This window comes from Thunnus albacares, chromosome 7 (genome assembly GCF_914725855.1).
Source record: "Thunnus albacares chromosome 7, fThuAlb1.1, whole genome shotgun sequence".
NCBI lineage: Eukaryota > Metazoa > Chordata > Actinopteri > Scombriformes > Scombridae > Thunnus > Thunnus albacares.
This window is the reverse complement of record NC_058112.1, coordinates 29,038,294-29,051,881: the sequence shown is the minus strand read 5'-3', so window position 1 is coordinate 29,051,881 and position 13,588 is coordinate 29,038,294. Positions and strand designations below refer to the sequence as shown.

Here is a 13,588-nt window from a genome sequence, read left to right as displayed (position 1 = left end):
ACTTTTAGATTCCAGGAAGCTCAAAACTCTTCTGCAAGCAGCAGAAACGGAGAAAACTCAACTTCAAACTGAAGTCAAAAAGCTGAAGAGAGAACTGGAGAACTTTGACCCTACGTTCTTTGAAGAGATCGAAGATTTAAAATACAACTACAATTTAGAAGTCAAGAAGAACATTTTGCTGGAGGAGCAGCTGAAGAAGGTTTGCGATCAGTTTGGCGTAAAAGCTGAAATTCCCAGCGTGTCCATCAGTTAACATCAGGGTGACTGTGCCTTTAATGTTGTCAGTCTTTAAAAGTGGACGTTGTCCTGAACTTTGCAGGTAACTTTCAGTTTACATCTTGAGGGCAAAGATATTGAACCTCAAAACTATTTTGTTATTGTCTTAAGTGTGTCAGTAGTTCTGAGCTTTCAGCAGTTGTCAAACTGGAAGTTGGCATTGAATGTCTGTTTACTTTATTCTTATATAGTTCAAGTTTTCCATCAGAATTTGGCCATTTTTAAGCTGCTTGTGACAATATTTCATTTAAGAACTATTTGAGCTTTTTTCATCAAATGAAATGAAAAAGTTTGTAGATTTGTTTTTTTCAAAAGGTATCGTTGGATTGTCCAAATGTTGTCCATCCCTATAGAGATCACAAGATCACAGTAAAAAAAAGACCATTTGTACTTGAGATGTACAATATTGATATAAAAGCAAGATTGTCCATTCAATCATGTTTAGACGATGCAGTTTGAAATCTTACAATTACACCTCTAAAGCAAATTCCTTGGAAATTTAATGAAATAGTAAAGTGATGTAGGTCCTTTAGTTTCTTTCATAAAGGCAGCTGTTTTATTTGAATACTGAGTTCTTGGTTTGGTTGATATAAGTATAATGTAGCATATTTATGAGATTTCTTTATATTTGTACAGTTCTGACATATTGTGCTTCTATATATTTACCAATAAAGCCGTTTTCATAGAACTTTACATACTGTGTCATTTATTCTGCACATAGCAATGAAACAGCTGTAACATGCAATATTTACACTTTAATAAAAGGAACATTTAAGAAACTTTAAGTGCTAAAAATGTCCAGTTGGTCTTTTTTTTTTTTTTTTTTTTAAACTGAAACCGTACACATTTCTGCAAAGAAAATAGCAAACTGTTTTCAGCCTATACTGTTCCCGTTTAGAGCAGAAGATTTACCTCATGTCACAGGTTTGATCCCCTCCTGCTCACTCGATGTAAACCACTCCGATTAAGACTTTCAGCTAAACGTCATATATCTCTATCCAAAGAGATAACCCGTCGTCCTGCATCAGTGTATTTCAGACAAATGTAGTGCTTTTAACAGAAAACTTTAAATCACTTGTGTTGAATTACTGGCGGAAATATCGAGCAGCTGTTGGGTCATCGCAGCACGACTTTTTTTATCTTCTCGGGCTGGATTTACAGGTCATACTGGATGTCCTGAAGCTGATTGAAACAGTGTCCGTTAAGTCTGGAGAAGGATGTGAACAAGTCCTTGCTGTTGTTATACTCATCAACCATCCCGTCGACGTGAAGGACCACCGGCTTGTTGCCCAGGCAGGTTTCCCCATCTGGCCACCTGAGCCCCAGGTGGTGACGATGAACCTGCCGACACGACGGCCAAAAAATGTTCAATAAACATGTTTTGAATATTAGCTTGCGCTGCTTCATCTGTCTATTGATTGGTCTACTGTATATATATAATATTTCATGTGTTTTTAATCAGTTAACAGGACAATTAATGGACATTGTTCAAATACTGTCAGTTAGGGAATCATCTTGATCAACGCTGCAGACAGACTGTATCTGAAGTCATCTTACCTTAATGAGTGTGCCGTCATTGCAGTGCCAGACGATGCCCTCGACCCGGCCCTCGGGACTCTCCTGGAACCAGGAGCACAGCTGCTGGAAGTCCACTGGTGGAGGGTTTCTGATTCGAACGCTCCCGTGTGACACCAGGCAGTGGACAGGCTGCTTCTTACTCCCCAAACCTGTTAGTACAATAAAACTTTGTGTTACAATGCAGGAAAATACTGACACCAAAGGCAGACACAAGCGTTTGACCGATTATGATATATTTGTTGTCAATATATTCAGTATTCACTTTCATGTTTCCTCACGTCCTCATTTTAAAGGATAGGTTCACATTTTTATCAAGTCTGTCTTAAAATAGTCAGGTGCCAAAATGCACATTGATATGTTTTTCTTGCTGTAATCATTCCTGCTGCTCATACTGACTATTAGAAGATCCCTTTATAATGTATTTTCAGTGTAAGTGATGAAGGACAGGATCCACAGTCCTATTTCTCAGCAAAAATGTATAAAACACTGTCCATCAAGACAGAAAGATGTTTTTTACTGCAAAAAGACTAAAGTTACGTTCACACTGCAAGTCTTGGTGCTCAATTCAGATTTAATGCTCAGATGCAGCCGGTGTGAACTGGTCACAGTCCTGATCTGAACTTCATGCACAAAAGAACAATAACACAGATGTCACACGCAGCACACTGTCATATGGAAGTAAACATGCAGGTTGCTGAATGTGCTGATGGACAGTGGAAGCCAGCGAATTCATGAGGATGAAGAGAAAGAGAGCCAAATCTTTAAATTATGGCTTTTTGTGGAGCAATGGCTGCTACTTCTATACCGACGTGTGTGTGTGGATGCGGGGTCTGAGCCAGGAGTGGTGGGACTGTGATGTGAACGGCTTGACAGAAATAGATTTCATCCAAAACCTCAGGATGTCAAGGGGCTACTTTTAACTACATCTGTCAGAGCCTCTTTACAAGACTCTCAGTACAGGCGACTCATCTCCCCGCTAAAGCACGTAGGACTCGGGCTGTATTGGCTGGAGTGATGCATGAATTCCAATATGACTGTTCAGAGTGAGGTTGCATTGCAAAGAAAAATCAGACCTGTATCTGATTAAGAACCACATATGAAAGTGACCCAGATCAGAATTGAAAAGGTCAGATTCCATGTGACTTGTGCTGTTCACACTGTTATGAAAAAAAAAAAAAAAACAGATCTGAGTCACATGTGAGCAAAAAAAAAAAAAAAAAAAAAAAAAAAAAAATCAGATTTGGGCCACTTTAGACTGCAAACAAAGACTGTTGAAGCTTCATATTAGCTTCAGATAAAATACATTTTAGCTTAAAACAAGGACTGTGGATTTTGTCCTCCATCACTTACATTGTAAGCACATTTGGAGGGAATTATTTAATGTCCAGTATGGACAGGAGGAATGATTACAGCAAGAAAAATCTGTTTCAATGTTCATACAGACACCTGATTGTTGTTTCAAGAAAGACTTGAAAAATGTGAACCTGTCCTTTAAGGTTTAAAGTATAACGTAGAACTGATGAACATATTCAGTATACATCTGCACTGTGAAACCAGTTAAGGTTCCCTTTGGTATCAAAAACAAGACACAGATAGCCAACTATACGTCACAGTGGTGTCACATTGTTCCTGTTGAACACTACGTTAGCTCATATATTGTTTATGTTTCACCATTATAAAAACACAGAAATTGAACTGGACACAGTTTAAAAAAACATTTTTGGACAGATTTGTAAGGACTTAGATGGATAATTTTTGTCCCACAAGAACAATAAATTTTGGACGCCTCAGACACTTAAAACGCAACCTTGTTCGCCTTGTTCAACAGCCACAGTGTTATTCAAAGGGTGATAGAATAACATGAACATCTGTACAGTATACAGCAAGAAAAATAAAAACATGACATTGACAAAAAACAGCTTACAGTTAAACAACTATTCGTTTAAATGTTACCCTCCCTAGATGTAAGCTTTAACAGTCACTGAAAGAAAACGCTGTGTCATATTACCGTAAGGGTTTCCGTTAACGTTGGTCCCGATGAGCTCTAGCGTTTGTTCCAGGAGGTCGGCCAACGGGACCGCTGCGATTTCCAGCACGTCTTCATCTTCAGCGCCGGGCCTGAGAACGAGAGCCGCCCCGACTTCATAATCCACCACAGAGGAGTGCCAACAGTACTGCTTGTTGTCCTTCTCCACTGGAACCCAACCTGAACGTTCACAAGGACCGAATCACACCGTCATCAACGACATTTAGACACACGTTGATCGTTTACGTGTTAGACGGTTCTGGTTGCCGTCCTCATTGAAATCTCTTTATTTCATCTAAGGACACCATTTCTGAGAAATCTTTGACAGTACATATGATTGATTTCTACCTAATTTTATATGAGTCTATAATGTAAGTTAATGTATTTATTAATATACTTCTCTTCCCTTATCTGTCTGCATAAGCTGCAGTCAGTCAGCAAGGTCATTTAAATTCTAAAGTCTAGTTGATGCAATTACTGCTTACACTGTTCTGGGCTGCAGGTTGTGTACATTGATATATTATATATATATATATCTTTAATGGTGTTACTGGTTGTTATTTATATGTCACTAACTGATAAACTGTGATAATCATTAAAGGATCCAATATTCCATGAATTATGACTGACAGGACTTGTAATAGTACATCAGCAGTAAAGTCTTTTTTTTAACTGAAACTACCTGTTTGAAGACAACATCACCATATTACTCAAATGGTTATAAACCAGAATATGTAAACTTCAAAAGGACCTGGAATGTGTCCATGTTCATCAGGTACTGGTTGGCCGTTGTGATGTTTGACCCTGTGGGCTGGGATCCACGTCTCTGGAACCATCTTGAAGTCTTCCTCTACGTTCCATGTGAAACCTGAAAAGGAACACAGAAACAATACAAAATAAAAAAAACAGTTGACATCTAGTGAACAAAAGTATTGGGCCAAAAAAAATTGGAGAAAAAAGCAAGTATACAATGAGGAAATTAGGTGAAGATTCGTACTTATACTTTTATAAATGAAGCTAAAAGACCTTTACAGCTCCTGTGAGAATGCTGATACTTTTTGAATCTCTTCTCAGCCTGTTTGTTGGGTTTCCTGTCGAGTCGAGCCCAAAGGTACGGTTGCCCTACAGAAAAAGAATCAGTTCACACCTTCACAGGTTCAGGTTTTGTAGTCATATGACACCAGTATCAATGCCTGTAAGACTGCTGCACTATTCACTCAAAATACTCTAAAACATTGAGCACACTCCAAACACAAGCTCACCTTTATAAACTGTGACATAACAGCAGGTGCCGTCCAATTTCTCTGTGGCCAGTGCACAGTCAATATTTGCCTCCAGAGCTACTGGGTTCACATTTTCAGTGGCAACAACCTGAAATTGCTGAAAACAGACAGAGATGTTTGACCATAAACAGTAAATTTCAACAGGAGCAAAGAAAAAAAGCTAAACATCAGCTTTAAAAGTGTCATCCTGATACTGTTGTTTTAAGACAGACTTGAAAATTTGTGAACTCATCCTTTAAACACTGGACTTCTGCGGCAAAACTAACTAGGTTGTATGACGTCACCTCACATGCTGTAACTACGTTTGCAAACAACACAACGTTACCGCCGAGGAGGTTTGGAAGAGGACATGTTGTTCATTTAGATAACGTAATGATGACATATTGTCGTCATGCCTCCATGTTTGCAGCATCTGCTTCATACTGTTTAGCATCAATGGCTGCTGCTCACCTGACAGTCGCGTTTTCTGGACTGTTCTTCCTTCACCTCCGTCAGAAAAACACACGGTATCTTCTGCTGAACCGAGCCGAGACGTCGCATTTTTAAATATATGTTTATTTCCACCTATAGTACTTCCGTTTTATTTACCTTTATCGCTCCGCAGAGCAGAGTTTTTTTTTTGCACGCTGTTTTAGCTAATACGGTTGTCATTACCGGTCACGTGACGTGAGGTGGGCGTGTCTAAATGGTAACCCTAGATTTGCGAAAGATCTCGCGAGTGTGATCATTTTAACCTAAACCATGAGTTTTTCCTGATCTTAACTAAGTGTCTTTTGTGCTTAAACCTAACTAGACCATAATTACGGTATTGTCACATTATAAAGCATAATTATTTTGTACGATGGCGAACAATGCGCACAAATCTCGCGATAGTTCCGCAAATCGGAATCAATCAATCAATAATAGGGTTACCACCCGGACACGACCACGTGACGTGATGTGCCTCTTGTTCTTGTCATTTTTGTCGGTTGACAAACAAAATGGTCCGTTAGCGGCATCGTGTGGATAGAAATGTTTTCATTTTCTCTAGTTAAAATCCAATCAGTATGGCTTGTATGCAGAAAACAGCTATATGAATTAAAAAAATATATAGGCTGTTACAAAATTCGTTCATAATATGTCTTATGTTAAATTGAAAAAAGTGGTAAAAGTGTCTGAATCATGAGCTTTTCTTTTAAACATCAAATACATGTTTGATTAAAATTCATTTTTTGTTTCTCGAGGCTTGATTTAACTCTTTAGGCCATGAGACAAACACAGAGGCTCACTGGGGTGTAGCTCTATGAAAAATGAGCTGAAAAATGACACTGCAACAGTTCCAGTTAACTGATAGGCAGGATGTGGTTTCAGTATTGTTCAAACAATCATCAATTGACAGAAAATGTAGAGAGTTTACGTCTGTTATGAAGCCTAAAAGCCAAACATTTATGGGTTCCAACTTCTCTGACGTGACGGTTTGCTGCTTTTCTCTATTTTAAATTGAATATGTTTGGATTTAGAACTGTTAGTAAGATGAAATAAGTAAGCTGACGATGTTATTTTACCCTTCACTATTTTTGACATACATTAAAACAGTTAATCAAAAGCACAAAAATAATGCATTAATCAATAATGTAAATAATTATACAGGCAAGATGATGATACTGTAAAATCATAGAAATGTGTCTGAGAAATGTGTTTGACTGTTGAGATGATTATAAATATGATTTAAAACAAACAAACAAAACACCATTTGATGGAAAATTAAGTGCATTTAATGAAAAAAAAATTATAAACACGATCTTTAGGCTATGAGATAAAATCCTACGTCCTTGCACACAAAACACAGAGAGACATACAACTGAATAAGGTTTGAAGAAAAGGCTGTATAATCTATGTGCATATTTACAATGACTTTGAAAAGCAAAATAAACCATTCAAAGCAAGTAAATCCTCCATTCTGACAAAGACTAGATCGTTTTCTGACATTAATCAGAAAACGCTGTGGTATCAATTCATACGTTCCTCTGTAGAAAATCCCCCACAGAAACATCATAAAACTACTCCACAGAGTTTGTTTTGACGTCTGGATTCACAAACAACATGACGTCACTGGAGTACTTCCTGTCTGTTTCTTCTCCGTCGTCTTCCTCCTCTGCTCCTTGTTGACCGTGAAGGTCCAGCTCACTGTCAGTGTGCTTCCACATCTCCGTCTCTATGTCGTCCTTCTGCTGCCCCTGAGACCGACAGTGGAAAATACTCCTTTTCCAAAAATAAAGAGAGAAAAAACCATAAGAGACAAACATTTTTTAAAAAGCATTTGTAATACAGTATAAACATTATGGAGACTGTAAGATAATTTTCCTCTCCAGTATCAGTTTGTTAAACTGCCTTTGGCTAAATGTAACTAATACTAAGTTTTGTAAACGTGTGGAAAACAGTAGTAAATCGAGTGCATCAAGAATCAAAGAAGATATTGCTTAAGTTGCATCTAGTCTATGTATTGATAACAGAGGACTACAGGAACAGTGGAGAAATTCATCTTTTCTATCCTGCAGGATGATACCAAATTATTGTTTTGCATTTATTCTTCTATATTCCACACACACAATTAGGTTCTTCTTAATATAACATTGTTGTATATTACATGTTTTATCAAAGCTGAACATGATTTTAAAGGATAGTTTCACAATTGCTGTCATAAAACATTTGAGTGCCCAAATGAACATCGAAATAGCCATAATCATTCCTCATGTTCATACTAACCATTAAAGGATCCCTTCATAATGCACTTAAAATGTAGGTGATGGGAAAAAAATCTGCAGTGCTTTAAAGTTAATCTGAAATTAATATGAAGCTTCAACCGTCCAAATTAATCAAATCAATAAGATATCTTCCAAAGTTAGTCTTTTTAGTGCCAAAGTCCCTCTTTTTGTTACTATACTTTCACTGCAGTTCAACAGGGAAACACTGTCTGAGGAAACACGAAGAGGGAATTTGATGCTGTAAATATGGCAGATATCCACTTGATGTGACTAACTCAGACTGCTGAAGCCTCATATAAACTTCAGATTAACATTTAAATGCACTTTTTCACAAAATGACTGTGTGAACACACTGTGGGTTTTGGCCCCTATCACTTACATTGAAAGCACATTTGAAGGGGATCTTTTAATAGCCAGTATAAACAGGAGGAATGATTACAGCGAGGAAAACCTCTTTCAGTGTTCATATGGACACCTGACTGTTGTTTTAAGACACACTTAAAAAAATTGTGAAACTGTCCTTTATTGCAGGACTTGAAAAATGACTTACAGTTTGTAGTACCAGACAGCACCTGCTGCAGTCAGAATCAGAAGGATGATGCCAAGGATGATGATCACTATAGTAACAGCTGAGGGAAACATGCAAAAAAAAAAATCTGAATGATTACCACTTATTCTGTCATATTTATATTTTATGGCCATCAACTTATGTCATAAAGGGAAAATCTATGTCTTTTAGGTCTTTGTCTTTGCAAGAGTTGTCAATTGAACCAAAGTTGGTGGAACTGATGGCAATAACATCCGCCCACCCACACTCCAGACCTCCAAATCCATTGCACTGTAATGTGATAATAATTTTCACAACAGAGAGGAGTAATTAATCTAATCAGAGCAGAGAATTTTGCCTCTTCTTTAAAAATCTGAAACAACAGAAAGTTACAACCACCATGTGCAAGTGTCAAAAAACAGTTAAAAAACAACCCGGACAAAGACGCACCTCCTAAAGAAGGCTTTGCAGAGCTCACAGTCTGTAGCGGCACCGATTCAGAGGAAACAGAGAAATTGGCGGCGTGAACAGAAGTTGAAGAGGCAAAATTAGTAACAGCAGGTGAAGAAGTGATGAGGTTAGAAAGAGAAGTAGAAGTATGGGTGGAGACAGGTTTAAGAGGAGGGGAGGTGGGGGAGAATCCAGTTGAAGGTGTTGTCATGAACAGGAGAGTAAAGGATGAGGTGAGAGGTATATGTTGGGGGGATTCTGTTGTTTTTGGCTTCCTGGAAGATGGAGACTTGGTTGTTAATCTGAGCAGAGGTGTCGCAGCAGATCTTGAGGTTTGGGTCAGTGCCACCAGTGATTTAGAAAATGAGGAGGTTTGTGGGCTGGCTGTTGATGTTTTTGGAGATTCCTCTAAATCTGCAAGTGGTGAGAAGAAAAAAGATTTATGTTTTAATCAAGCTCAGTAAATCAGAAACCGATAATGGATTTTTAGAAGTTCCCATTAAACTTGAAATAGTTACTTATTGAGTATACAAGGGAGTATACAGTATACAGTGCAGTAAATATACAGTACCTGATGCATTAAAACAGAAGACACCAAACTTTTGATCTGCTCTTGCGTACCACAGCACCACCCCAGTTTTTCCCTTTCCACAATTTTTATCAGCTGTTATTCGTGGGATGACCGCGACCTGTCCATCTATCCAGCCGAATCTGTTAGAATAATAAATAAAGTGCACATAATAAAATTAATAGATTGATGAAAAAGTATTTCAGTTAACTCTGTAGAAATAAGCTTCTGTAAAGATCAGGAGGGAATCACTGTAAGTCAGCACAAGTCAAGTCAGACTGTTGGTGAACTTGCATTAATCTTTGCTAAAACTCAAAATCAGTGATGAATGCACTGACTCCAGACTCTGGTTAACCTTCTTTGACCTTTGTTGTTTTATGCAGATAATGAAGATCCATCTCTGACGGAATATCCTCATTTTTCATGATTCCACAGTTTCTGAGAATAGAATAGATCAAAGATCATCTTTGTTCACCTTTGATCTGCAAAATCTGCTCACTCAGCCAATGGAAGAGTGTTATCTTGATGCATATTGTGTTTAGAAATAAAATGTCATTATTCTAGCTCGGTTTTGTTTTGGTCTTTACAGGCTATGTCTAGTGGCATGCATTGCTGTATGCATGTCTTTTGTTGTATTAGCAACCTTTTGATACTCCCACTTGGGGGCACCAAAGTTGGTTCAAATCCTTCACAGAGTGACTTTAAAGGGAACATATCGTGCACATTTCCAGATCTATATTTTTATTCTGGGGTTATACTGGAATATCTTTGCATGATTTACAGTTCAAAAAACTTGTTATTTAACTTATACTGGTCCTTCATGTAGCCCCTAAGTTCAGCCTCTGTTTGAAACAGGCCATTTTAGCTCATGTCTCTTTAAGGCCCCCCTCCCCAGGAACCCACTTTGTTCTGATTGGCCAGCTCCGGCTGCTCAGAAGGCTACATAAACAAACAATAGTAACAGGATTTAACTTCTTTTTGTTGTTCTTTTCTTGAAATGGAGGCTTCTCAAATACATCCGTACATGTTTGAGCCCAAACTCAATCTGAAATATGTGAGTGGACAACGAGAACAACTCACGGATCAACCTTAGCAACAAAGACTACAGAACAGACGGCAGTTTGTGGACATGCACATGAGGAAGTAAAGGTAACATTGCAAACAAAGAGCTCAAAGCGGGCTGAAGCCTGGCATTTTTACATACGTTCACCTCAAGTTTTGAAACTTTGACCATGTTTAACATAGACATCTGACATTATAAAAATATAAAAATAGCATAAAATCACAAAAAGTATTATATGTCCCCTTTAAAAATGTTACAGCTCCACAAAGGACAAGAGCCTGATTTACATCACAGTCATCCAGATCTGTTCAAGGGTCTGTTTTTAGGCTTTAGGAGCATTTTAGGTGCAGTATACAAGGACTGACTGAAGATACAGTATATAGGATCTTTTAAAATAAATAGCATTGCACTCTGCCATAGATAAAAAAAATAAATCCTATTGCTGGAATTTTCCTGGCATTAAAAAGGTCAAACTCAAAGGGACTGAATGTCATCTCAATTTATTAACTATCAACAGGAGGAATCTTCAACACTTATATGGATCAATCCCTGAACTTCCTTCTCCTGCAAAACAGCAGTCACCAAATGCTTTCAGCCTACTTGCACATCTCCAGTCCACGCTGCACTGCTCGCTCTATCTGGGTTCGTGTCGCTATGGTGACGTTCAGAGATAGGCAGGCGGCTTTGGCAGCAGTGAAGTTGAAGGTATACTTTCCTCCTTCGATAAGCATGAAGACTCCGGCAGCTCTCTGACTTGTAGGGACTGCTGAAATTTTGTAAAATACAGAATATATGTACATAATCTTTATTACACATTTGGAACGCATGACACAGCAACACCAACATCTTACACTCTTATGCAGGCTTGTACTCTGATCCAAACAGTCATATACATTTTGGGATAGAAAATAAAAACATAATGTCAAAAATGTATTTTATACATCTCTTATAAAACATTTTTTAAACTTTTCCTACAGTCCTTTCAAACTTGTGATGACTTCATGACTTGTGATAATCTTGTCAATTCAGAGTCAAAGCATCCTAACATAGACTATATGATCTATAGATGCAGTATATCTGCACATAACATAAGCACACAGGCCACAGATTACCTCCTAATTAACATTTTCCACATTGAACTCATGATATTTGACAATTTGACATTTTTTTATGTATTTTTGAAGCCGTCATTGGACTGAGGGTGTAGAATGAGCTTAACTTCTTGATTGTCACACAAAAAGCAACCACAAGTATAGAAGTTATACTGAGTCACATAGCTTAAAAATATTACTTTAACTAAAAATGGTCATGTATGAAAAATTAAAAAGGTCATAAAGAAAGTCTAAAATAAATGTTTAAAATGTTACACATTCATGCATTGGTAATCTATTATCAGTATTATTACACCAGTAATACAAACAATAAGATAGAAGATAGATTTTCTAAATTTGCCAGTAAGTGTGGCCCTTCACCTACACTAGAAATAAACAACTTACCTTTAATTAGACTGGAGCCAGATGCCAGTGAAAAGACTGCAAAAGAAGTAGGAAGTAGGAACTGAGTAAAAAGCAAAAATCTTGCCATGTTTAGCATAAAATATATATAGCTGAAGTGGTCGAAGATGAAGAACCAAATAAAGCGAACGTAGGGGAAAAACCTTACAACGAATGTGATGTGGAGGAGAAGAGGAAACAGGAAGCAGAGGCCAAATCTGCTTGATGCCCCGTCATGAGATAACAGACACATCGTGCCACTGGAGAAAGACCTTGACTGCAGCTCTCAGTGTGTTTGATTGAAAGCATTGTTTTGGTTATTAAATCACACATTCACTGCACTACACTAGTTAAAAGTAAAAACAAAATTGAGGATTTCCAGGAAGTGTTAAAGGAGGATGACAGGAAACATTAGCTTTAAAAAAAAACGCCTTAAGAGGAATATATAAAAGAAGATGATCCTCTTAGCATTTATAAAGAGGTGATGTGGGCCAGGTTCTTTCACGCTGCTCTATCAAACCGGTTCCGCCTCAGCCAAATATGGATGAAGCATGAAACAACTTTAAAATTATATTTTCTTTTTTTTTCAGTGGTTTAGTGTTTTTCTGCTTTGCCAGCATCTATTATCCAGAGGTACGTTTCCTCTGACAGACCAGTCGCAAAGGGAACTTCCTCCACACTGTTCCTGTGCTTCTGTCAATTTTTTTCTCTCTTTTCTTCTCTATAATCATCTGTAGATCCTTTGTTCTCTGTTAAACAATGGTATTTTTCTACAATATTTCTGCTGCATCATGTCGCTCTCTGGCCTTGCGGAAAAGTGTTCAGCCCCTCTTCCTTTTGTTTCAAACCAACACATTGGGATAGCGGTCTTTCCTATGGCACACACCAAAGAACCGATTAGAAACAACATGCAACAATCTGCCTGCATGTTCAGTGTGGGCGACGTAGTGGGGGAATAAACCTTTAACCCTGAATAGTGACAGGGCACGTTCGTTCCATACAACATTGTGATCACTTTAACTCTTGTGTTTCGTTACCTTTGCTTCCCCGGTGTTTGATGAGCCCCATGCTAAAGGTGTCAAAATAATAAGAAATTATTTTTTCCCTTCAGCTTTTTTACCTTTTCTTCTCACCCAATATGTACAAAAGTGGTAAACTTTTGACACAAAGTGAGCTTGTACATTTGGTAAAGGTTACAAAGTATGGAAATGACCATAAAGCATTGTTATTACACCAAATAAGCAAATAATTCATGTTTTATACGTTATGTAGGCTACAAATGAACAAATGCATTTATTTTGTTTGCCAAAAAGTAATTCACAGATAAATATACAGTATCTTATCCAACATATTGTAAAGATGTTAGTGGTTTTGGGAGACAAATGACGCCATCCTGCCGATAACTGCTGATAGTTGTGTCAGATCAGAAAACACTTCATCATGTTGTTTAATTTGAAGGACTTTTTGACATTTTATCATCTCTTCTCAGTCCATACTGATAAAATATGTCTCTTCCATCATTTAAATCCAGTGACAGTTTTTGACATGATTCTTATGTCA

At 37.7% G+C, this 13,588-nt stretch overlaps 3 protein-coding genes across 4 annotated transcripts in view; 1 reads left to right on the top strand and 2 right to left on the bottom strand.

The window, feature by feature from the left end:
- Positions 1 to 969, top strand: part of cep290 (centrosomal protein 290) — a 48,505-nt gene extending 47,536 nt beyond the window's left edge. For both annotated transcript variants that reach the window (XM_044357517.1, XM_044357518.1), the window contains one exon: positions 9 to 969. In XM_044357517.1, coding sequence (XP_044213452.1) covers positions 9 to 253 — 245 coding nt within the window. In that variant the 3' untranslated portion in view covers positions 254 to 969. The remainder of the gene's footprint in view (positions 1 to 8) is intronic.
- Positions 963 to 5,830, bottom strand: c7h12orf29 (chromosome 7 C12orf29 homolog). The gene is made up of 7 exons (XM_044357520.1): positions 5,614 to 5,830; positions 5,143 to 5,260; positions 4,907 to 5,002; positions 4,632 to 4,748; positions 3,863 to 4,060; positions 1,834 to 2,003; positions 963 to 1,617 (listed from the first exon to the last, which is right to left on the bottom strand). Exons 1-7 carry the CDS (start codon positions 5,701 to 5,703, stop codon positions 1,432 to 1,434), a joined length of 975 nt encoding a protein of 324 aa, XP_044213455.1. The 5' UTR covers positions 5,704 to 5,830; the 3' UTR covers positions 963 to 1,431.
- A 1,074-nt stretch (positions 5,831 to 6,904) lies between these two features.
- On the bottom strand, positions 6,905 to 12,168 carry lyve1b (lymphatic vessel endothelial hyaluronic receptor 1b). Its single transcript, XM_044357145.1, has 6 exons — positions 12,032 to 12,168; positions 11,136 to 11,301; positions 9,476 to 9,615; positions 8,905 to 9,318; positions 8,458 to 8,536; positions 6,905 to 7,404 (listed from the first exon to the last, which is right to left on the bottom strand). Exons 1-6 carry the CDS (start codon positions 12,126 to 12,128, stop codon positions 7,203 to 7,205), a joined length of 1,098 nt encoding a protein of 365 aa, XP_044213080.1. The 5' UTR covers positions 12,129 to 12,168; the 3' UTR covers positions 6,905 to 7,202.
- Positions 12,169 to 13,588: the final 1,420 nt, after the last annotated feature.